This window comes from Hyperolius riggenbachi, chromosome 5, assembly GCF_040937935.1.
Source record: "Hyperolius riggenbachi isolate aHypRig1 chromosome 5, aHypRig1.pri, whole genome shotgun sequence".
In the NCBI taxonomy this organism is placed as follows: Eukaryota; Metazoa; Chordata; class Amphibia; order Anura; family Hyperoliidae; genus Hyperolius; species Hyperolius riggenbachi.
The window spans coordinates 283,354,301-283,378,161 of NC_090650.1; the positions used below are offsets into that span (position 1 = coordinate 283,354,301).

The 23,861-nt window shown below is 44.3% G+C and overlaps 2 protein-coding genes across 12 annotated transcripts in view; one reads left to right on the forward strand and one right to left on the reverse strand.

Annotated features, from left to right (window-relative positions):
* The window catches only part of LOC137518767 (glyoxylate reductase/hydroxypyruvate reductase-like), a 42,716-nt gene extending 39,765 nt beyond the window's left edge, over positions 1 to 2,951 (forward strand). Inside the window, exon 6 of the mRNA XM_068237031.1 lies at positions 2,812 to 2,951. Within this exon, the coding sequence (XP_068093132.1) occupies positions 2,812 to 2,827 (16 nt within the window). The 3' untranslated portion in view covers positions 2,828 to 2,951. The remainder of the gene's footprint in view (positions 1 to 2,811) is intronic.
* The window catches only part of LOC137518766 (glyoxylate/hydroxypyruvate reductase B-like), a 105,725-nt gene that overhangs the window by 7,653 nt on the left and 74,211 nt on the right, over positions 1 to 23,861 (reverse strand). For all 11 annotated transcript variants that reach the window (XM_068237014.1, XM_068237015.1, XM_068237020.1 and 8 more), the window contains 3 exons: positions 10,818 to 10,992; positions 8,809 to 8,987; positions 3,414 to 3,510 (listed from right to left, as the gene is read on the reverse strand). In XM_068237014.1, the coding sequence (XP_068093115.1) occupies positions 3,414 to 3,510; positions 8,809 to 8,987; positions 10,818 to 10,992 (451 nt within the window). The remainder of the gene's footprint in view (positions 1 to 3,413; positions 3,511 to 8,808; positions 8,988 to 10,817; positions 10,993 to 23,861) is intronic.

Here is a 23,861-nt window from a genome sequence, read left to right on the forward strand (position 1 = left end):
AGCTGATACCCCATTTTACATGAGAAATCTTTTCCTTTTCACAAATGGATCATCAGGGGGCTCTGTATGGCTGATATTGTGGTGAAGCCCATCCCACAGGAGACTGTGAGGACCCATTTCCTGCCTGGGAACCTCGTTGCATTGTGGGAAATAGCTGTTTACAGCTGTTTCCAACTGCCAAAATAAGCAAGCAGCAGGTATTTCCAGTGACATCACCTGCCAGCAGTCAAAATGTCATCATGGGATAAATGTCAGAATGTAAATCGAGGAGAGGAAAGCTTTTACAATGGACAAACACTGACTAAATCATTTATACATAATTATTGTAAAAATGAAGCACTTTTTTATTACATAATTTTCACTGGAGTTCCTCTTTAAGGGAAATACAGAAGAAACTGTCAACCATCACCACCAAGTCGAGAGCCAAAAAGTGAGCATGATCATTGCAATGCAGTGTCACAAAGAACAATGTGATTGAACCCGGCCTCACAGAGGTGTAGTGGTAGCCATCTATCCACGCCTCATGCAGCCTCTAAATGCCTACCTATTCTAGTCCTCCCTGCGTCAGAGGAGGGATGCTAAAAATATACAAAGCTCGGCGACGCAAGGCGCCCCAATCAGCATTTAAAAAGAAATCCATGTTAACAGAAGAAATGGGGTTTATAGGAGACAAGGTAAACAACAGCGTATAAAATGTATTATTTTTGAATAAGACTGGTTTCCAGTTTTCATCTAATATGTATACCATCTTCTCTGAGTTGCATTTGTCATAGTAAAAATATCAGTCAGAGTATGTTTGCATTCAGTTTAGAGGTGGTGGAGTGAGTTCCCTGGAGGTGAGAGGTCCAGGGCTTGCCCACACTTCCCTCTAGGTTGTCGCATGGTGGTTTGGGGGCCCCAGCGAGTGAGAGAGACCTGGGCCCCTGGGCTGTCATGTGGACCAGTGTTTGTGAGCGTATGTTTGCCTCTGATGAAGAAGTCTGTGAAACCATGCAACGCGCGTCAGGCTTGTTTGTTAGTTACAACCCATCAAACAGTGATTTATTGTACTCATACTTTATAGATTTGTACGTTATGTACCCAGGTTGTTTATGGTTATTCAGTAAATAATATATTTTATACACTGTTGTTACTTTGTCATCTAAAAACCCCACTTTTTCTGGCCATATGGACATTATTTTTTGTAGTACTATATCTGCAACTTTCCTCAGTGAAGAAAAAAGTCTGAACTTTTGTTAAATGGGTGCTGCAATATATTAAACGACATGAAAAACATGATAAAGGGGGCATCCCCCGAAACGCATAATGACCTCTCTGCGGGTGGTAAGACAACGTGGAGCTTGGAGGCATATCTCTCTGGTCCAGCTATAGAGTTGCGTACTACCGCTGGCTACAGTGTACGCTCTGGCAGCTGGCCTAAACCACGCACCTTACTCTTCCCTACACAGTGTAGGTTATTCTTGTATGTGTCTTTTTTAATATATACAGAAGGATCCACAAACCAAGCAATGGTAGAAAAACGCTGGTATTCTTTATTCAGGAATTCCACATGGCAAATGCAGTAAAATCACAAGGTTCAACTAACGCCTGTCGGGCTTACGGTCTGCCCTGACTCGTAAGCCCGACACGCGTTAGTTCAACCTTGTGATTTTACCTGTGGAATTCCTGAATAAATAATACCAGCGTTTTTCTGCCATTGCTTGGTTTGCGAATCCTTCTGTATATATCTGTGGACTGGCCTGGCTTCCCAGATCCTGCACCCATTGGTTGAACTAGTAGTGGGTTTGAGCGTTTTGATTTCTACAATAAATTATTTTTTTTAATAAACTGTGATACTCCGCCATTGTGGCATGTCATTTGTTTTTCATGTTGTTTCAGTTTTCCTACCTGTTTGTAAAGCTGTCCGACTGGCTGGATCATCGCAAAGAAAATTTTTTCTCAGCATTTATTTGTGGATTGGCCATATGACTGTGAATTTTACCACTCGTGATTGTGGGTGCTCACATTTAGGAGAAAACCTGAGTGTTGTTTGTTGTTTTTTCCTTTGTTACAATACGTTAGAATGATGCAAGTGTTGATGTATGTAATTGCGTCTCTATAGGTGGCAACTAACAATACAATTTGCCAAATGATTGTTTACGAACTATACTTCATCGGAAATTATCATTTGGGTCCACTAATGGAGAAAAATCTCCTAACCAATCCGATCAGATTGACGGGATCAGTCCGAAAATCAGATCAGTTTCATTAATCTGGTTTATTTAGGAGATTTTTTTCCATTAGTGGTCACAAACGATCATTTACAAGCGTTCATTCGTAAACGATCACTCAGCAAATTGTATCATTAGTGGCCACCTTATAAGCCACCAAGTGGTGATCTCTTGACTTAGAGGTCATTGACTTCAAAGGTAATAGGGCGACAGTGTACAACATCCATCATGCTCAGCACCATGGCCTCCATCATAGCACGCAGAGAATCAACTGTCGCAGTGCCCAGGTGAGGCGCTATAAGAACATTCCTCATCCTAAGCAATGGGTGATCTCTGGAAAAAAAAAGGCGAATGAAACAGTCATTAAAATTCTAAGGTACTACATGGCTTAGTTACTCAATCTGGATTAAAAGTATACTTAGCAAACATAGGTGCAAATTTGGTGACATACATATCATGATGAGAAAGCCCATTTTGTTGGTTAGACTATACGAAACTGTAATATAAAATGGTCACCAGTAAATTGAGTTCACACTTGTAAAGCCTTGTACACATTGCGTTACAATTGAATAATAATTGCATTGCAACATACTGTTGATAGTGTAAAAGGAGCCTAAGAAGGACAGATGAAGGCAAAGGATAACAAGACAGAGGGTGAGAAGACAAGTGAATGAATAAGGGAAATGTGGTGTCTGGAAAAGTTGTGTAGGACCTAAATTTGTGCACCAATACTGCTGCAGTTTGAATAAACACATTTAAAATGGGCAAGTCTGCATGGCTCTTATAGATAACGTAGGAATCATTAACATGTCTGTTTTTCTTCACTGTGCAAAATGGAATTTTTTGAGTTTAGTGTGAACCTACAGTTGTTTATTTTTTATCTTTTAGCTATAAAGCAATATATTAATCTATATAACTAAGGTAACGCACATGGTAGTGTGAATGGTAGCATGAAAGTCTATAGCTCGGCTTTGGCTGGTGAGGGATCTGCGGCAGTTGTGGTGCTTCTTTTGAGAATTGGGAATTTACTGGTTAAATGAGAGTACATGGAGCCTAAGGAGAGGGCTTATAGTATAATACTAAGATGGCCTAAAAGGTATCTGCAAATTACTGGTAGAATTACTGGTAGAAGCATGGATTTCAAAGCAGGTTCTTGGCACAGTCACTTACCAACAATGAGAATAGAAATATTTAGGGATTTACCTGGGAAGTGGTTGTGGATGTGTAACATCCAGTGCAGCAGCTTTGATTTCCCCCGCTTGTAGGGCTTCCACCAAGGCATCATGATCAACAACTGCGCCTAGATATGAAAAGAGAATAGATGAAGCTCTATTTTTCTACAGTTCTCAGGAACTAGAAAACATTGGAGTACCGGTACATTCCTGAGGTTCAAGGCTATTACAGAATGTATAGAGACAAGGCCAAATGGACTACAGAATGAGGCCACAAACCCTCTGTACAAACTAAGCCTGTAAGAGTACCTGTCTACAGTGCAAGAAGCTTTTGCATTATAGCTATGACTATAAGGCATGATAACTAGTAAAGCACAAATTATTGTTTACTTTATTACATTCTTGTTTGGAGTTATCCAAAAAAAACCTAGACTATTCTTTCTTTTTAATGTTTGCTATTAGTCGGTAAAAATTTTTAAACCATATTTCGATCTTAGTTTAACATCATGGGTCTGATTTTCTAAGGCATCTACACTGGGCATGTCACAAGTGATTAGAAAATCTGGAATGGATAAAAAAAACCAAACAACCCTGCTTCTCACTGATAAAAGATTGCAACCCCTATATTTGGTAGTGACACAGTGGTGATTACTAATAGGTTAGTGTCACAAGCCTTTAACAGAGGAACAGGGGTTGACCACAGTATGCAGCAATACAGACACTGAAACATGAAATACTGTGCAAAAGTGATTAATGAAAATAATGTGCAAAACTATGCATACAATATAGAGTATGATGCAAATAAAGTGCCACCACATGCCTAAAACACTATATATAGGGAATTCGCCATACAAGGACAATCAACATGCAATTACACCCAAAACCCCTAAACTATCTAACTAAATATATTCACAGGATGCATACACAACCTGTATAACTGAACCACTGTAGACATTAGCTGGGGCAGGGTGATTATCTTATCACTCCAGGCAACTCACTAAGCCAGGGGGGATGTCTGTTAAAAGGGGAGGCTATCCCAATGCAACAGTTTGGGGCTCCAATGTTCTACAGATGCATCGCCCTGCCTTTGCCTAGCGATCACATTTGATTAATACAGATGTGCAAGCTGGGGATATTGATCTGCCACGTGCCCAGCTAGTCATGAAATAAAGCATAGGTAGCATATGAGGTATAATTTGAGGAAATATTTTGAGGTGTTTTATAACTGTGGGACTTGTCATGTGAAAATTAAGAAGGATGAAACATATAAAAATATGTATTTCCTGCATTTAAACTTAAAGAGGAACTGTAGTGAAAATAACATAATGGCCTCGATTCATAAACAGCAGTGCGATAAAAAAATCTTTCCCCAGCTGCCCTTGGAGGTCGGTAAATTACCGCAGCCCATTGAGCGGTAGAGCAGAGCAGTGTCTCGATTCTCTCTTTGCCCTGCAGAAATGAATCACACAGACCGCTCTCTCTGGCTCTCCCACTGATGACTCAGACAGATGAGTCACACAGTCTTTCCCTGCCTGCAGAAATGACTCACACAGACGGCTCTTTCCACTGATGACTCAGACAGATGAGTCACACAGTCTTTCCCTGCCTGCAGAAATGACTCACACAGATGGCTCTTTCCACTGATGAGTCACACAGTCTTTCCCTGCCTGCTCAAATGATTCACACAGAGGGCTCTCTGGCTCTCTCCACTGATGAATCAAACAGACTTCGGCTCTCTGCACTTTGCATTCATCAGAGCTGTCAGAGCTGTCGGTAACTTGTTATCGCCTCACTAGAGGTGTCGGTAACTACCGCCAGGCTTACCGCTTGTTGAAGGCTTTATGAATTGACATTTGCTGACAATTTACTGACATGTGTTGTCGGTAACTGCAGCCAAGTCGGTATTTTATCTCCCTGGTCGGTAATGTCAGCTTTTCATGCAGTAACAACTTTTATGAATTGACATTTTGCTAAATGGTCGGTAAAGTCTGCTGTTTTCAGCATTACCGCATGAGGTAATGCTTTATGAATCGAGGCCAATGCATAAAATTGCTTATTGCTTATTGTTTACAATATTAATTTATAGATTATTCAGTCAGTGTTTGCTCATTGGAAAATCTTTTCTCTCCCGATTTATATTCTGAAATGTATCACTGGTTTTGACATCTGTCAGGTGATCTGTACTGAATTTTCATTACTGAGAGTTCTATGTACAGAGGGAGAACCATTTGCTTGGCAGTTAGAAAAAGCCTATTTCTCACAATGCAACGAGGTTCACAGACAGAAAATTCTCAGGACCATGGTCATGACATCACACTGTGGGAGGGGTTTCACCACAATATCAGCCATAGAGACTCCCCTGATGAAAAGGTAAACATTTCTCTTTGGAAAGGGGTATCAGCGCGTACGGGATGAATCGGCGCCGGGAGACTTGGGCGCAGGATACAACCGATATATGACTGATCCTGCTCCTGCACAAGTCCCGGCCGTGTTAATTACTATTCCCCCTCCAGGCCGCCATGGATCGTGGGGAATGATGTAATTCAGCTTCCAGCTATTGCTGGAAGCGGAATTACAGCGCAACTTCAGCTCTGTCTTCTGACGGTGCCGAAGTTACATTCTGTGCGCTGCTATAGCCGTAATTCCTATAATTGCCTATGGTGTCGCCAGCTGCGCCCAAGTCTCCTGCACTGGATTCACTGTGTTCGGTATCAGCTACTGTTTGGAATGGAGTTCAATCTTTGGTTAAAGTTGCTCTTTAAAGAGACACTGAAGCGAAAAAAAATATATGATATAGTGAATTGGTTGTGTATTATGAATAATTACTAGAAGATTAGCAGCAAAGAAAATATTCTCATACTTTTATTTTCAGGTATATAGTGTTTTTTCTAACATTGCATCATTCTATAATATGTGCAGATTACACAACAGTCAGCATTCAAAATGAGTCTTTCAGAGCAGTCTGTGAAGTAATGACCTCTCCTCTAGCAGAGAAAAAGTAAACAGTTCAATTACAGTTGAGATAATAAAAGTCAGATAACAGCCCTCTTCACGACTAAGACTTAGGCCTCGATTCATAAACAGCAGTGCGACAAAAAAAATCTTGTTGGGCACGCGGTATTTTCCCGGTCTGTGTGCTAATTCATAAAGATTTCCCCAGCTGCCCTTGGAGGTCGGTAAATTACCGCAGCCCATTGAGCGGTAGAGTAGAGCAGTGTCTCGATTCTCTCTTTGCCCTGCAGAAATGAATCACACAGCCGGCTCTCTCCACTGATGACTCAGACAGATGAGTCACACAGTCTTTCCCTGCCTGCTAAATGACTCACACAGACAGCTCTTTCCACTGATGACTCAGACAGATGAGTCACACAGTCTTTCCCTGCCTGCTGAAATGATTCACACAGAGGGCTCTCTGGCTCTCTCCACTGATGACTCAAACAGACTTTCGGATCTCTGCACTTTGGCATTCATCAGAGCTGTCAGAGCTGTCGGTATTGTGTTAAGACCTCACTAGAGGTGTCGGTAACTACCGCCAGGCTTACCGCTTGTTGAAGGCTTTATGAATTGACATTTGCTGACAATTTACTGACATGTGTTGTCGGTAACTGCAGCCAAGTCGGTAATTTAGCTCCCTGGTCGGTAATGTCAGCTTTTCATGCGGTAACAGCCTTTATAAATTGACATTTTGCTAAGTGGTCGGTAAAGTCTGCTGTTTTCAGCATTACCGCATGAGGTAATGCTTTATGAATCTAGGCCATAGTCGGAGAGTTAATGGCTTGTTTGCATAGAGATAACAACTGGAGTTTCTTAACTCTTCCTGTACTGGAAACAATTAGACTGATGTATCTGATCTTAATGTTTTATTTCTTAGCTGTACTACACATACAAATCATAATATCATAATTTTTTTTTTCCGCTTCAGTGTCTCTTTCCCTTTGCATTGCTTATAAAATGAAATAATTTTTTGAAATCAGTATAACTCAAAGAAAGCCTAGATTGTCCTGAACAAAAAACAACATATATACATCACTTAGATGGCATAAGTAATGAAATTGTCAGGAACCTTATGCTGGGCATACACGACATTCTGGCAGGCTTATCAATCGAGCCTGATCGCTCGATTGATAATATCCGATTGGTCCGATGACCAGGCTGCTGGAAAGATTCCCCGCTCGATCCCCGCCATCGGACAATAGCGGGGAATCGATCGGCTGATTAGGAGCGCCCGTGGGGACGAGCGGTGATCGATCTGCGCGGACGAGCAGGGACGCGGTGGGGGTCGATCCGGCGGCTAATCAGACGCCGGATCGACCCATGTATGCCCAGCATTAAAGGACCACTATCTTCAAAACTGTAAAATTTAAAATACACGTGTACATATACTTATAAGTAAATGCACCCCAGATTAAAATGCATAATAAATCACTTGTCTCCTAAGTTCCTGTTGCTTTCAGTAGGTAGTAAATCAGGTTTTGGACTAGTCCATCTCCTCAAGGGTTATAATCAGTATCCCCTTTATTCTTTACTAAGGCACTGCCTGGAAATGATCTATACAAAGATGCCAGCTAGCCTCCCTACACATTTGCTCATTATTTTGATAGTTAGACTGAGCAACTGCCATACAGTAAGGGCTCGTTCACAGTAGGGGCGTTTTCGGTCTTTTTTCAAGCACATGCGATTTTTAAAATCGCCCACAAAATGCTTGTACAATGAATCTCTATGAGAAGGTTCATATCAGTACGGTTCGTGCGCTGTGCGTTCAGCCTGTGCCTGTACCATTTTTGGGGCGTTTTTGCTATAATGGAAGGTAAGGCTAAATGCTCACGAAACCGCTTTATGCGGCAATTGCGTTCGCGTTGTTTTTAGAATAAATACATTGTATTTATTCTTTTCCAGGGCAAATAGTTCACTTCCTGACTTGCGTCAGGGAGTGAATCTCAAAATCACTTAGAAAAGCGCTTTTTCAAAAAACACAGCGCACAGTGGAGCGCTGGGAGGGGGGAAAAGCGCACAAGATCGCAAAACGCTTGCATTTTCGTTTTTTAGGTGTGAATGAGGCCTAAGTGCTTTTGAAAATAAAGAAGTTCTTAAAAATCCTGTGAGGAGATGGGACTAGATTGAGAAACGGAGCCACATAGCTCAGACACTGTCTTGTATTGAGGAACCTTGAGGTACCTGAGGAAGCGGGCAAGTCCTACGAAACGCGTTGTCTTTGTATTGGTGGCTAATAAAAAATCTTAACCTATTATCACGAGGCAAGACTGTTACTTACCTCCACTCACTACATATTGTATCACAATTGGGGCGCCTCCTCCCACCTTGCACATAGATTAATGGACATACAAACAAATAAAGATTAAAAGACAAAACACAATAGAGAGAGATACACACAAACAAAGTGCAAACATCCAGCAAGTGCTACAAACCTCTGCTTATATTAATCAAATGGGCTGAAGGCTTCATCAGTTTGAATTCTTTCTTTCCAATAAGGTTTCGAGTCTGTGGACTTAGGTTAACAACTAACATTACATAATCTGACTGCTGAAGCAAATTTTCCAGAGTTTCACAGTATGTGGCCTCGACTGCCTTTTCATCTTCTTCTGGCCTGCAATAAATAATAAATCCCTTAATAAACAAAAAAAGTACACAATTACCTAAAGGGGAACTGAAGAGAGAGGTATATGGAGGCTGTCCTGTTTATTTCCTTTTAATCAATACCAGTTGCCTGGCAGCCCTACTGGTCTATTTCTCTGCAGTAGTATCTGAATAAAACCAGAAACAAGCATGCAGCTAGTCTTGTCAGATCTGACTTTAAAGTCTGAACCACTGAAACACCTGATCTGCTGTATGCTTGTTCAGGGGCTATGGCTAATAGTATTAGAGGCAGAGGATCAGCAGGGCTGCCAGGCAACTGGCATTGATTAAAAGGAAATAAACAGGACAGCCTCCATATACCTCTCTCTTCAGTTCCCCTTTAAAGCACACCTGAACTGAGAGGGATATGGTGGCCAACATATTTATTTCCTTTAAAATAATGCATATTGCTTGGCTGTACTGCTGAGCCTCTGCCACTTATAAGTTTAGGGTCGGTTTACAATGGCATAAAAAATAGTCCATTTAGTGGAACTAAAGTGACCGGATCCTATGTTAATCAATAAGATCTATTCCCATTGCTCCATTCAAATGGATCCATTCGGTCCGTTCCACCGAACTCAAGTTTGGGGAGGCTGCTATTTTTGATAATGGACTGCATTGACCGCGTAGTAACGGAACAGAGGGTCATGGATGAAAAACTGATGTCCAATAAAATCTGATCCGTTTGATGGATCAGTTTTTTGTAAGGATCAGTTTTTCATCTGTGCAGTAGCCATAGACCCATGAACAAGCATGCAGATCAGGTGATCTGGTGAAAAGGGGAACATGGGAAACTCAGAGAGTGATAAACGCATACAAAAACTGCTAGAAGCATAAGAGAAGCAGGTGATTTTCATGTGGCTGTGCTAGTCGCTACTCGGCATCTCCATAGACCGCAGTGGAAATGAGTGGCTATGGAGCAAAGGGACCTATTTTGGGTGCAGCTATCAGATCTGTTATGAATTTGGCTATGGTGTAGCTTAATTTAGATAGTGGCATTGACAGGACTTTAATGTGAAAGAATAGGAACAGGGTTCGGCTCAAATATAGCCGTGCCCCAAGGGCCATTGTTGGGTGATAAGATAGTGAAGAGGGAGGTTAGTGTTAGGCGTGGAGAGGGAGGTTAGTATAAAGGTGATTATGTATTGGGATAGAGGGGAGGGAGGTTAGTGTATAGGGGGGAAGATTAATATTAGGTGAGTATGTAGCAGGGAGGGAGGTTAGTGTTATGTGTGCAGAGAAAACACAATGATAGACAATGATGTGGCTGGAAGACAGCTTAGTGTTGGTCCTGGAAAGGGCAGTCAGTGTTAGGCAATAACATAATAAAAAGGTTAGGGTTAGGTGTGGAGAGGAAAGTCAAAGTTAGTCAAAGGAAGGGAGGGTAGTATTAGGTGTGGAGAAGGAAGTCAGTGTTAGGCAATTAGGTAGCAGGGAGGAAAATCTGTAAGTAATAGCCACTGTAATTTGATCTCTTAGCCGTGGCCGCTCAGTAATCTCCTCTGCCACAGCAGAACAGCTAATTTGTAAACACAGAATGTTAACAATAGGTCTGCATCCATGAAAGCAGGAAGTAGACACACTGCAGATTTATTGCAGGATTTGTATGAGCTGCAACAAGGAAATGTTTTTCTTTAAAGGTTATTATGCTGTTGCTTGTTATTTAGAGCAGAGAAGAAGTTCTGAGTTCAGGTCCGCTTTATATCCCTTATTCATCTGAAGTCCTAAGCTAGAGAAAACCATCAGAAAGGTGTTTATTGAAAGTAGCTACAGAATCTTCCAGATATTCAGATTTGACTACCTTCGATGCCTGTTGTGATACACAATCTTCATTTCAAATACACGCGCTCTTTGTGCAATTTTGAAGCCGATCCTTCCCATTCCAACAATACCAAGAGTTTTTCCTGTTATATCCCCTGTTGATACCCAGTTAGCATGGAAACGATAAGTATCTGGAGATAAAGCAATCTTGTTGGCTATAAAAAAAAAAAAAGGCACGGTTTGAATGAAGACGAGAACATGACTATTCCATTGCTTCATACAGTACTGTATATGTTTTATTCTATTCTATACTATTCATATACCAAATAATACTGCTTATATATTTTATTCAGTACTCCTAATTCAGGCTTGGATGGTTTACTGCCTATTCTTATTGTAATGTTATCAACAGAAGAGGGTTCTTCTTCCAGTTATCAGGCCATATTGGGGCAAACTCGGAGTGTGTGTGTGTGTGTGTGGGGGGGGGGGGGGGCAGATTAATGGGTCCTATGACTGCAGGTGGCAGATTTAGTGGTCATGTGAGTGCTGTTTGGTGGGAGGGATGATAAAGTTGATGCTGATATGACATGTGGAGGCAGGTAGGTGTCCCCAGTGGCTCTACCAGTACTGCAGTGCTGATCTTTCAGCAACAGTTTTCAGGTATCTACAACATCCATCTCTTCAACTCAGCTTTCACTAGTCTCTGTCTCCCTCACTGTCTAATCAATGAGGAAAGTTAGAAACTAGGAGAAGATGGAGAATGCATACATTGGCCTCGATTCATAAAGCATTCCCGCATTCGGAAATGCTGAAAACTGCTCACTTTACCGACCACACAGCAAAATCTGTATTCATAAAGGCTTTTTCCGCATGAAAAGCCGACATTCGTGAGCAGAGTGATCAATCACCGCCTTGCGCGGTGATTATCATAGCAAAAGTAACAAGTAGTCAATTCATAAAGATTAGAGGTAGCGGTATGCGGACGGGTATTACCGCTACCTCTGATGTGGCGAGAAGCGTGCGGAATACATTGCAGTGAATGGGACAGACCTCCCAAGCAGCTGCAGAGAGAACACCGCACGGAGGGACTCCGCCTGCTTCCCCTGTTTCCGCATGTCTCCCGACAGCCTTACGCCTGCCTACAGCGGAATATCTCCGCACGCCTGTCACATCTAGCAAAATTTTTATGAATTACCACCCTGAAGGCGGAAATACCGACAGCGGTGTTTCCCCGCTCGACGTTACCTTCCCCACAGCACTTTTATGAATCGAGGCCATTGTAAACAGCACCCAAGAGTTCAGTGATGTATAAGTAATCTCCATAGCCCCCGGTGAGCATGGAAGTACGACAGTAAGCCAGCATGGTCATAAAGTGAGCTGCACCGGTTTTAATGCACATATTTGCTTAAATGTCAATGCACAACCTTTTAACCACTTGAGGACCTAGAGCTTTCTACCCCTTAAGGACCGGCCACTTTTTTTCCATTCAGACCACTGCAGCTTTCACGGTTTATTGCTCGCTCATACAACCTACCACCTAAATGAATTTTGGCTCCTTTTCTTGTCACTAATAAAGCTTTCTTTTGGTGCTATTTGATTGCTCCTGCGATTTTTACTTTTTATTATATTCATCAAAAAAGACATGAATTTTGGCAAAAAAATGATTTTTTTAACTTTCTGTGCTGACATTTTTCAAATAAAGTAAAATTTCTGTATACATGCAGCGCGAAAAATGTGGACAAACATGTTTTTGATAAAAAAAAAACCCATTCAGTGTATATTTATTGGTTTGGGTAAAAGTTATAGCGTTTACAAACTATGGTGCAAAAAGTGAATTTTCTCATTTTCAAGCATCTATGACTTTTCTGACCCCCTGTCATGTTTCATGAGGGGCTAGAATTCCAGGATAGAATAAATACCCCCCAAATTACCCCATTTTGGAAAGAAGACATCCCAAAGTATTCACTGAGAGGCATAGTGAGTTCATAGAAGATATTATTTTTTGTCACAAGTAAGCGGAAAATGACACTTTGTGAGGAAAAAAAAAAAGTTTCCATTTCTTCTAACTTGCGACAAAAAGAAAATGAAATCTGCCACGGACTCACCATGCCCCTCTCTGAATACCTTGAAGGGTCTACTTTCCAAAATGGGGTCATTTGTAGGGTGTGTTTACTGTCCTGACATTTTGGGGGGTGCTAAATTGTAAGCACCCCTGTAAAGCCTAAAGGTGCTCATTGGACTTTGGACCCCTTAGCGCAGTTAGGCTGCAAAAAAGTGCCACACATGTGGTATTGCCGTACTCAAGAGAAGTAGTATAATGTGTTTTGGGGTGTATTTTTACACATACCCATGCTGGGTGGGAGAAATATCTCTGTAAATGACAATTTGTTAATTTTTTTTACACACAATTGTCCATTTACAGAGATCTTTCTCCCACTCAGCATGGGTATGTGTAAAAATACACCACAAAACACATTATACTACTTCTCCTGAGTACGGCGATACCACATGTGTGGCACTTTTTTGCACCCTAACTGCGCTAAAGGGCCCAAAGTCCAATGAGTACCTTTAGGATTTCACAGGTCATTTTGAGAAATTTCGTTTCAAGACTACTCCTCACGGTTTAGGGCCCCTAAAATTCCAGGGCAGTATAGGAACCCCACAAATGACCCCATTTTAGAAAGAAGACACCCCAAGGTATTCTGTTAGGAGTATGGTGAGTTCATAGAAGATTTTATTTTTTGTCACAACTTAGCGGAAAATGACACTTTGTGAAAAAACACAATTAAAATCAATTTCCGCTAACTTGTGACAAAAAATAAAATCTTCTATGAACTCGCCATACTACTAACGGAATACCTTGGGGTGTCTTCTTTCTAAAATGGGGTCATTTGTGGGGTTCCTATACTGCCCTGGCATTTTAGGGGCCCTAAACCGTAAGGAGTAGTCTTGAAACGAAATTTCTCAAAATGACCTGTGAAATCCTAAAGGTACTCATTGGACTTTGGGCCCTTTAGCGCAGTTAGGGTGCAAAAAAGTGCCACACATGTGGTATCGCCATACTCGGGAGAAGTAGTACAATGTGTTTTGGGGTGTATTTTTACACATACCCATGCTGGGGGGGAGAAATACCTCTGTAAATGGACAATTGTGTGTAAAAAAATCAAAAGATTGTCATTTACAGAAGTATTTCTCCCACCCAGCATGGGTATGTGTAAAACTACACCCCAAAACACATTATACTACTTCTCCCGAGTACGGCGATACCACATGTGTGGCACTTTTTTGCACCCTAACTGCACTAAGGGGCCCAAAGTCCAATGAGTACCTTTAGGATTTCACAGGTCATTTTTGTTTCAAGACTACTCCTCACGGTTTAGGGCCCCTAAAATGCCAGGGCAGTATAGGAACCCCACTAATGACCCCATTTTAGAAAGAAGACACCCCAAGGTATTCCGTTAGGAGTATGGTGAGTTCATAGAAGTTTTTATTTTTTTGTCACAAGTTAGCGGAAAATTGATTTTAATTGTTTTTTTTCACAAAGTGTCATTTTCCGCTAACTTGTGACAAAAAATAAAATCTTCTATGAACTCACCATACTCCGTACGGAATACCTTTGGGTGTCTTCTTTCTAGAATGGGGTCATTTGTGGGGTTCCTATACTGCCCTGGCATTTTAGGGGCCCTAAACCGTGAGGAGTAGTCTTGAAACCAAATGTCGCAAAATGACCTGCGAAATCCTAAAGGTACTCATTGGACTTTGGGCCCCTTAGCGTACTTAGGGTGTAAAAAAAAGTGCCACACATGTGGTACCGCCGTACTCAGGAGAAGTAGTATAATGCGTTTTGGGGTGTATTTTTACACATACCCATGCTAAGTGGGAGAAATATCTCTGTAAATGACAATTGTTTGATTTTTTGTACACACAATTGTCCATTTACATAGAAATTTCTCCCACCCAGCATGGGTATGTGTAAAAATACACCCCAAAACACATTATACTACTTTTCCTGAGTACGGCGGTACCACATGTGACACTTTTTTGCAGCCTAGGTGCGCTAAGGGGCCCAACGTCCTATTCACAGGTCATTTTGAGGCATTTGTTTTCTAGACTACTCCTCGCGGTTTAGGGCCCCTAAAATGCAAGGGCAGTATAGGAACCCCACAAGTGACCCCATTTTAGAAAGAAGACACCCCAAGGTATTCTGTTAGGTGTATGGCGAGTTCATAGAAGATTTTATTTTTTGTCACAAGTTAGTGAAAAATGACACTTTGTGAAAAATAAAACAATAAAAATCAATTTCTGCTAACTTTTGACAAAAAATAAAATCTTCTATGAACTCGTCATACACCTAACAGAATACCTTGGGGTGTCTTTTTTTCTAAAATGGGGTCACTTGTGGGGTTCCTATACCGCCCTGGCATTTTACAGGCCCAAAACTGTGAGTAGTCTGGAAACCAAATGTCTCAAAATGACTGTTCAGGGGTATAAGCATCTGCAAATTTTGATGACAGGTGGTCTATGAGGGGGCAAATTTTGTGGAACCGGTCATAAGCAGGGTGGCCTTTTAGATGACAGGTTGTATTGGGCCTGATCTGATGGATAGGAGTGCTAGGGGGGTGACAGGAGGTGATTGATGGGTGTCTCAGGGGGTGGTTAGAGGGGAAAATAGATGCAATCAATGCACTGGGGAGGTGATCGGAAGGGGGTCTGAGGGGGATCTGAGGGTTTGGCCGAGTGATCAGGAGCCCACACGGGGCAAATTGGGGCCTGATCTGATGGGTAGGTGTGCTAGGGGGTGACAGGAGGTGATTGATGGGTGTCTCAAGGTGTGATTAGAGGGGGGAATAGATGCAAGCAATGCACTGGCGAGGTGATCAGGGCTGGGGTCTGAGGGCATTCTGAGGGTGTTGGCGGGTGATTGAGTGCCCTAGGGGCAGATAGGGGTCTAATCTGATAGGTAGCAGTGACAGGGGGTGATTGATGGGTAATTAGTGGGTGTTTAGGGTAGAGAACAGATGTAAACACTGCACTTGGGAGGTGATCGGACGTCGGATCTGCGGGTGATCTATTGGTGTGGGTGGGTGATCAGATTGCCCGCAAGGGGCAGGTTAGGGGCTGATTGATGGGTGGCAGTGACAGCGGGTGATTGATGGGCGGCAGTGACAGGGGGTGATTGATGGGTGGCAGTGACAGGGGGTGATTGATGGGTGATTGATAGGTGATTGACAGGTAATCAGTGGGTTATTACAGGGGAGAACAGATGTAAATATTGCACTGGCGAATTGATAAGGGGGGGGTCTGAGGGCAATCTGAGCGTGTAGGCGGGCGATTGGGTGCCCGCAAGGGGCAGATTAGGGTCTGATCTGATGGGTAACAGTGACAGGTGGTGATAGGGGGTGATTGATGGGTGATTGATGGGTAATTAGTGGGTGTTTAGAGGAGAGAATAGATGGAAACACTGCGCTTGGGTGGTGATCTGATGTCGGATCTGCGGGCGATCTGTTGGTGTGGGTGGGTGATCAGTTTGCCCGCAAGGGGAAGGTTAGGGGCTGATTGTTGGGTGGCAGTGACAGGGGGTGATTGATGGGTGATAGGTGATTGGCAGGTGATTGACAGGTGATCAGTGGGTTATTACAGGGAAGGCCAGATGTAATTAATGCACTGGCAAATTGATAAGGGGGGGGGGTGGGGTCTGAGGGCAATCTGAGCTTGTGGGCGGGTGATTGGGTGCCCGCAAGGGGCAGATTAGGGTCTGATCTGATAGGTAACAGTGACGGTTGGTGATAGGGGGTGATTGATGGGTGATTGATGGGTAATTAGTGGGTGTTTAGAGAAGATAACAGATGTAAACAATACATTTGGGAGGTAATCTGACGGCGGGTTTGCGGGCGATCTAATGGTGTGGGTGGGTGATCAGATTGCCCTCAAGGGGCAGGTTAGGGGCTGATTGATGGGTGGCAGTGACAGGGGGTGACAGGGGGTGATTGATGGGTGATAGGTGATTGGCAGGTGATTGACAGGTGATCAGTGGGTTATTACAGGGAAGAACAGATGTAATTAATGCACTGGTGAATTGATAAGGGGGGGTCAGAGGGCAATCTGAGCGTGTGGGCGGGTGATTGGGTGCCCGCAAGGGGCAGATTAGGGTCTGATCTGATAGGTAAAAGTGACAGGTGGTGATAGGGGGTGATTGATGGGTGATTGATGGGTAATTAGTGGGTGTTTAGAGGAGAGAATAGATGTAAACAATGGATTTGGGAGGTGATCTGATGTCGGATCTGCGGGCGATCTATTGGTGTGGGGGGGTGATCAGATTGCCCGCAAGAGGCAGGTTAGGGGCTGATTGATGGGTGGCAGTGACAGGGGGTGATTGACGGGTGATTGACGGGTGATTGACAGGTGATTGACAGGTGATCAGGGGGGATAGATGCATACAGTACATGGGGGGGGGTCTGGGGGGGGGGGTCTGGGGAGATACTGAGGGGTGGGGGGGTGATCAGGAGGGAGCGGGGGGCAGGGGGGGGATAAAAAAAAAATAGCGTTGACAGATAGTGACAGGGAGTGATTGATGGGTGATTAGGGGGGTGATTGGGTGCAAACAGGGGTCTGGGGGGTGGGCAGGGGGGGGTCTGATGGGTGCTGTGGGCGATCTGGGGCAGGGGGGGGGGGGAAATCAGTGTGCTTGGTGCAGACTAGGGTGGCTGCAGCCTGCCCTGGTGGTCCCTCGGACATTGGGACCACCAGGGCAGGAGGCAGCCTGTATAATACACTTTGTAAACATTACAAAGTGTATTATACACTTTGTATGCGGCGATCGTCGGGTTAACATCCCGCCGGCGCTTCCGTATGGCCGGCGGGATGTTGCGGTGGGTAAGCGGCGCCAGGCGGAGGATCGCGTCACGGATGACGCGATCGCTCCGCCCATGCCCATACAAGGACCGCCGCATTTTGTCAATACGGCGGTCCTTGCGGCGTCCACTTCCCGGCCGCCAATTGTATATACGGCGGTCGGGAAGTGGTTAATTATTATAGCAATAAATGATTTTGGACTATTGTAGTCCTCTCAGTTGTTTAAAGGTGGCAGGATGGGAGGTTTGCAATATTGTTCCAGAGAGAACTGATTGGGATTTGGGAGTCTGGTGGGAGCTGCTGATGAAACAGCTGGCGGGGGAGAGTGCCAATCAAAACGCAAAAGAGCATGTATGGCTGTTTTATAATCTGGACAGCAACCCTGTTGGTGAGAGCCCACCTGGTGTGGGTGACAGGAATGTGTGACAAGTGTGCTGATTGGAGAGGGTAATAGGATTTTGAGCACGGAAAGCTGTGTACACCAAGTGCTAGTCGCTGTCTGTAGGGCATGAGCAAATACACAGGGTAAGCGGCCTTGTTTGAAAGTGCTGGTGGTGGAGTCTGGATTTCTTATATACAGTGGTTTGCAAAAGTATTCGGCCCCCTTGAAGTTTTCCACATTTTGTCATATCACTGCCTCAAACATGAATCAATTTTATTGGAATTCCATGTAAAAGACCAATACAAAGTGGTGTACACGTGAGAAGTGGAACAAAAATCATACATGATTCCAAACAAAAAAAAAAAAAATAACTGCAAAGTGGGGTGTGCGTAATTATTCAGCCCCCTGAGTCAATACTTTGTAGAACCATCTTTTGCTGCAATTACAGCTGCCAGTCTTTTAGGGTATGTCTCTACCAGCTTTGCACATCTAGAGACTGAAATCTTTGCCCATTCTTCTTTGCAAAACAGCTCCAGCTCAGTCAGATTAGAGGGACAGCGTTTGTGAACAGCAGTTTTCAGATCTTACCACAGATTCTCGATTGGATTTAGATCTGGACTTTGACTGGGCCATTCTAACACAAGGATATGTTTTGTTGTAAACCATTCCATTGTTGCCCTGGCTATATGTTTAGGGTCGTTGTCCTGCTGGAAGGCGAACCTCCGCCCCTGGTCTCAGTCTTTTGCAGACTCCAAGAGGTTTTCTTCCAAGTTTGCCCTGTATTTGGCTCCATCCATCTTCCCATCAACTCTGACCAGCTTCCCTGTCCCTGCTGAAGAGAAGCAACCCGAGAGCATGATGCTACCACCACCATATTTGACAGTGGGGATGGTGTGTTCAGAGTGATGTGCAGTATTAGTTTTACGCCACACATAGCATTTTGCATTTTGGCCAAAAAGTTCAATTTTGCTCTCATCTGACCAGAGCACTTTCTTCCACATGTTTGCTGGGTTCCCCACATGGCTTGTGGCAAACTGCAAACAGGACTTCTTATGCTTTTCTGTTAACAATGGCCTTTTTCTTGCCACTCTTCCATAAAGGCAAACTTTGTGCAGTGCACGACTAATAGTTGTCCTATGGACAGATTCCCCCACCTGAGCTGTAGATCTCTGCAGCTCTTCCAGAGTCACCATGGGCCTCTTGACTGCATTTCTGATCAGCGCTCTCCTTGCTCGGCCTGTGAGTTTAGGTGGACGGCCTTGTCTTGGTAAGTTTACAGTTGTGCCATACTCCTTCCATTTCTGAATGATCGCTTGAACAGTGCTCCGTGGGATGTTCAAGGCTTTGGAAATCTTTTTGTAGCCTAAGCCTGCTTTACATTTCTCAATAACTTTATCCCTGACCTGTCTGGTGTGTTCTTTGGACTTCATAGTGTTGTTGCTCCCAATATTCTCTTAGACAACCTCTGAGGCGGTCACAGAGCAGCTGTATTTGTAATGACATTAAATTATACACAGGTGCACTCTATTTAGTCATTAGCATTCATCGGGCAATGTCTATGGGCAACTGACTGCACTCAGACCAAAGGGGGCTGAATAATCACACACACCCCACTTTTCAGTTATTTTTTTGTAAAAAATGTTTGGAATCATGTATGATTTTCATTCCACTTCTCACGTGTACAACACTTTGTATTGGTCTTTCACATGGCATTCCAATAAAATTGATTCATGGCAGTAATAGGACAAAATGTGGAAAACTTCAAGGGGGCCAAATACTTTTGCAAACCACTGTATACACTGGTTGGGCACAAAGGAGAACAAAGGGCTGTGTGGTGGAAGAAACCAGTTCTTTTAACAGTCCTGCTATGCCATTTGTGTTCTAACTTTGTTGACATTGGTATGAGTTGGAAGACGGGTGAAATGAGGAGAGAAGATAATGAACTGTGGATTTGACATTTGGAGTGGGAACGATGCATAAAAGCGCAATATCTCATATAAACATTGTGTAAACCTTCAAGGACAACTGACCTGAGAGGCATATGGTGGGTGCCAGAATTATTTTCTTTTAAACAATGCACATTGCCTGGCAGTCCTGCTAATTTTTCATGCATCAGTAGTGTCTGAATCACACACCTGAAACAAGCATGCGACAAATGCAGTCAAACATTTGATCTGCATGCTTGTTTAGGGGTTTTGACAAAAAGTATTAGATGCGGTGGATCAGCAGGGCAACCAGGCAATCTGCACTGTTTCAAAGGAAATAAATATGGCCGCCTCCATGTACCTCTCAGGTCTGTTGTCCTTTAACCACTTAAGTACCAGCGGTCTCTGCCCCCTTAAAGAGAACCCGAGGTGGGTTTGAAGAATATTATCTGCATACAGAGGCTGGATCTGCCTATACAGCCCAGCCTCTGTTGCTATCCCAAACCCCCCTAAGGTCCCCCTGCACTCTGCAATCCCTCATAAATCACAGCCACGCTGCTGACAAACATCTTGTCAGAGCTGGCTGTGTTTATCTCTATAGTGTCAGTCTGCTGCTCTCCCCGCCTCCTGCAGAACTCCAGTCCCCGCCTGCATCCCTTCCCTCCCTACTGATTGGAGGGAAGGGACGGGGCAGGGACCGGAGCTATGCAGGAGGCGGGGGAGCAGCTGAGACTGACACTACAGATGTAAACACAGCCTCACAGCATGGCTGTGATTTATGAGGGATTGCAGAGTGCAGAGGGACCTTAGTGGGGTTTGGGATAGCAACAGAGGCTGGGCTGTATAGGCAGATCCAGCCTCTGTATGCAGATAACATTCTTTAAACACACCTTGGGTTCTCTTTAAGGACCAGAGACCGCTGGTACAGAAACGACGGAATCCCGACAAATCGCTGCACATACCCGCTGCTACCGCCGCATGTCGGGAATATGGGCTCTGACAGCAGAGTTCCTGTGAGCTGGTCTGGAGCCGCTTTCATTGGCTCCTGACCCTGTCTTTCAATGTAAGCCAAAAGGAGTTGCATACATTGAAAGACAGGACCAGGAGTCAATAAGATCAGCTCCTGACCCGCTAACGGGACTCTGCCGTCACAGAAACAGGCAGAGACAGTGAACTGCGGCAGGAGACAGCGGAGATTCAGCGGTGAGATCGGTGGAAGTGTCGAAAAAAGGCCTATGTGCGCATCGGCGGTGAGTTGAAGTCTACGCCCTGGCAATCAGATGGCCATGAAAACAGGGCATAGATTTCAACTACTTCGGTCCTAAAGTAGTTAAGGCCAGTGCACTATTATGATGAGACTGCGATCTGTATAGCCATGTAATAGATTTGCACTGACTCTTTGGAAAGGAGTATGCCTTAATATAACACAATGAATTGTAAAACCTTGCTTTCCAGAACACTCTGTGATATGCTGATTACATTTACAATACTGCAAAAACCTTATGATTGACCACCTACTTACTCTTTCTAACGTTCTATAACTTATATAACAATATTCTTATGGCACACAATAGAAAAATATAAATAATTATTATTTGGACAACGGTGGTCAAGTGTGGACCCGGTTGTATAGGAAGGATACTGCCACCAACTCACTTTTGAGGGCATATACTGTAGCTTCCACCCCACACACACTGTGAGGGGGATACCGGTGGGCCAATATTTACGTGTGAGACGCAACTGCTCTGATGATGCTTCTTTCAGGGCAGAAGCCAATATCCTCAAAAAGAGATTCAAGGAAAGGGGATATGCCGAGGGGACTCTAAAACGGGCCTATAGAAGGGCAGATGCCAGTAATCGTACGTCCTTACTCACTACCGGTTTATACCATGAACGTGATGTGGAGGCCGCAATAGCAGCATAGGGGGCTATATTATGGATGGGAACGCGGAGAATCACTCGCGTTCCCATGCCTGTCGGCCGGTGACGGCGAAACCAGAAGTCGGCGCCGGTGGGTCCAGGAGCATCAGAGCGGGGCTGCGAGGGCACCGATCGGCTGCAGGGGGCTGAGGAAAGCCCCAGGTGAGTTAAACTCATTTTTCCCCCTTGACTTAAGGTTCACTTTAATGACCCTAAGTTAAGCAAGCGCATTACTAATAGACCTCTGTTTTCTTTTCGACGAGCACCATCTTTGAAAGATAGACTGGTTAATAGTCATTTTGTCGATCCCTCAATAAATGGCAAACACTGCAAGGTTGTAGACACAAACATTTGCGGTGGCTGCACAATGTGCAGGTATGAGCAAGTGGGTAGGTCAGTTAGGTTAACGGATGGTAGAGACTGGGAGTTGGGACATTATGTCAATTGTAGTACCATTCTAGTTGTCTATATACTTTTATGCCCATGTGGGGCATTCTAGGTGGGTAAGACAAAACAAGAGCTTCGTTCACGTATCTCAGATCATGTTACCAACATTAAAAGTACAAATCTTTCTAATCTAACTCCGGTAGCCAGACACTTTAAATCAGCAAATGCTGGAAGTCCAACTAAAATGCGTTTTGTGGGCTTAGATCGGATCCATGACTCCATCAGAGGTGGAGACATGGACCGACTATTGCTGCAGAGGGAATCCCGATGGATTTTTGAACTGCATGCGACTGAGCCCCCAGGATTGAACGAGAATACTAGTTTTGTCTCGTTTTCGCTCGTTTCTGATGTCCTGCTGACCTTTTCTGACCATTCCTGGTGCTGTGGGACCTGGGTCTTATCTGTGAGGGGGGGGGGGGGGGGGGGTGCCCTACCTCTCATCGCCAAGGGTTCTTTGATTGTATAATTAATTTAGATGATGAGTCATTTATGTACTCTTTTAAAGAGAACCCGAGGTGTGTTTAAAGAATGTTATCTGCATACAGAGGCTGGATCTGCCTATACAGCCCCGCCTCTGTTGCTATCCCAAACCCCACTAAGGTCCCCCTGCACTCTACAATCCCTCATAAATCACAGCCATGCTGTGAGGCTGTGTTTACATCTGTAGTGTCAGTCTCAGCTGCTCCCCCGCCTCCTGCATAGCTCCGGTCCCTGCCCCCGTCCCTTCCCTCCAATCAGCTGGGAGGGAAGGGATGCAGGCGGGGACTGGAGTTCTGCAGGAGGCGGGGGAGCAGCAGACTGACACTATAGAGATAAACACAGCCAGCTCTGACAAGCTGTTTGTCAGCAGCGTGGCTGTGATTTATGAGGGATTGCAGAGTGCAGGGGGACCTTAGGGGGGTTTGGGATAGCAACAGAGGCTGGGCTGTATAGGCAGATCCAGCCTCTATATACAGATAATATTCTTCAAACCCACCACGGGTTCTCTTTAAGGGGATATTTCGTGGGACCAATATGATTTTTGTGTTCCTAGGGGATTTATATTCCCGTTTTTTTTAGGAGTAGGCCTGCTATTTATTTGCCACACCACATTTTGTTATTTCAACGTGGATATTTGTTTACCTAATGCGGAGATATTTGATTGATGTTCATGCACTCTATACATTAGTTATTTTGATCTGTATCCCTCTAGCTAGGCGCGCTGAGCCGTTGTGTCTGTTCTCGCCCACCCCCTCCGGCGGCTGTTTGGGCGTGGGGGTGGGGCCTGGCGGACACATCGGATGGGTTGCTATGGCGCCTGGTCGCCGGTGGGGTTGGGCGTGGTCAGCCTCCTGCCCGTGTCCCGCCGATGGGGGAATTCAATGGGGCACAGGGAGCTGATAGACCTCCAGAGGAAGCCGAAAGTCTGGCGAAACCAGTCGAGGATGCATGTGCAGCGTCCTGGCCTCCACCTGTCTGCACAGAGCAAGCCTTTGATTTCCTCCATAGCCAGCCTGGTACTCAACCCACCGCAGGCATCAATCTTTGGGCACATTTGGATCAGCATCTGCCGCCACAC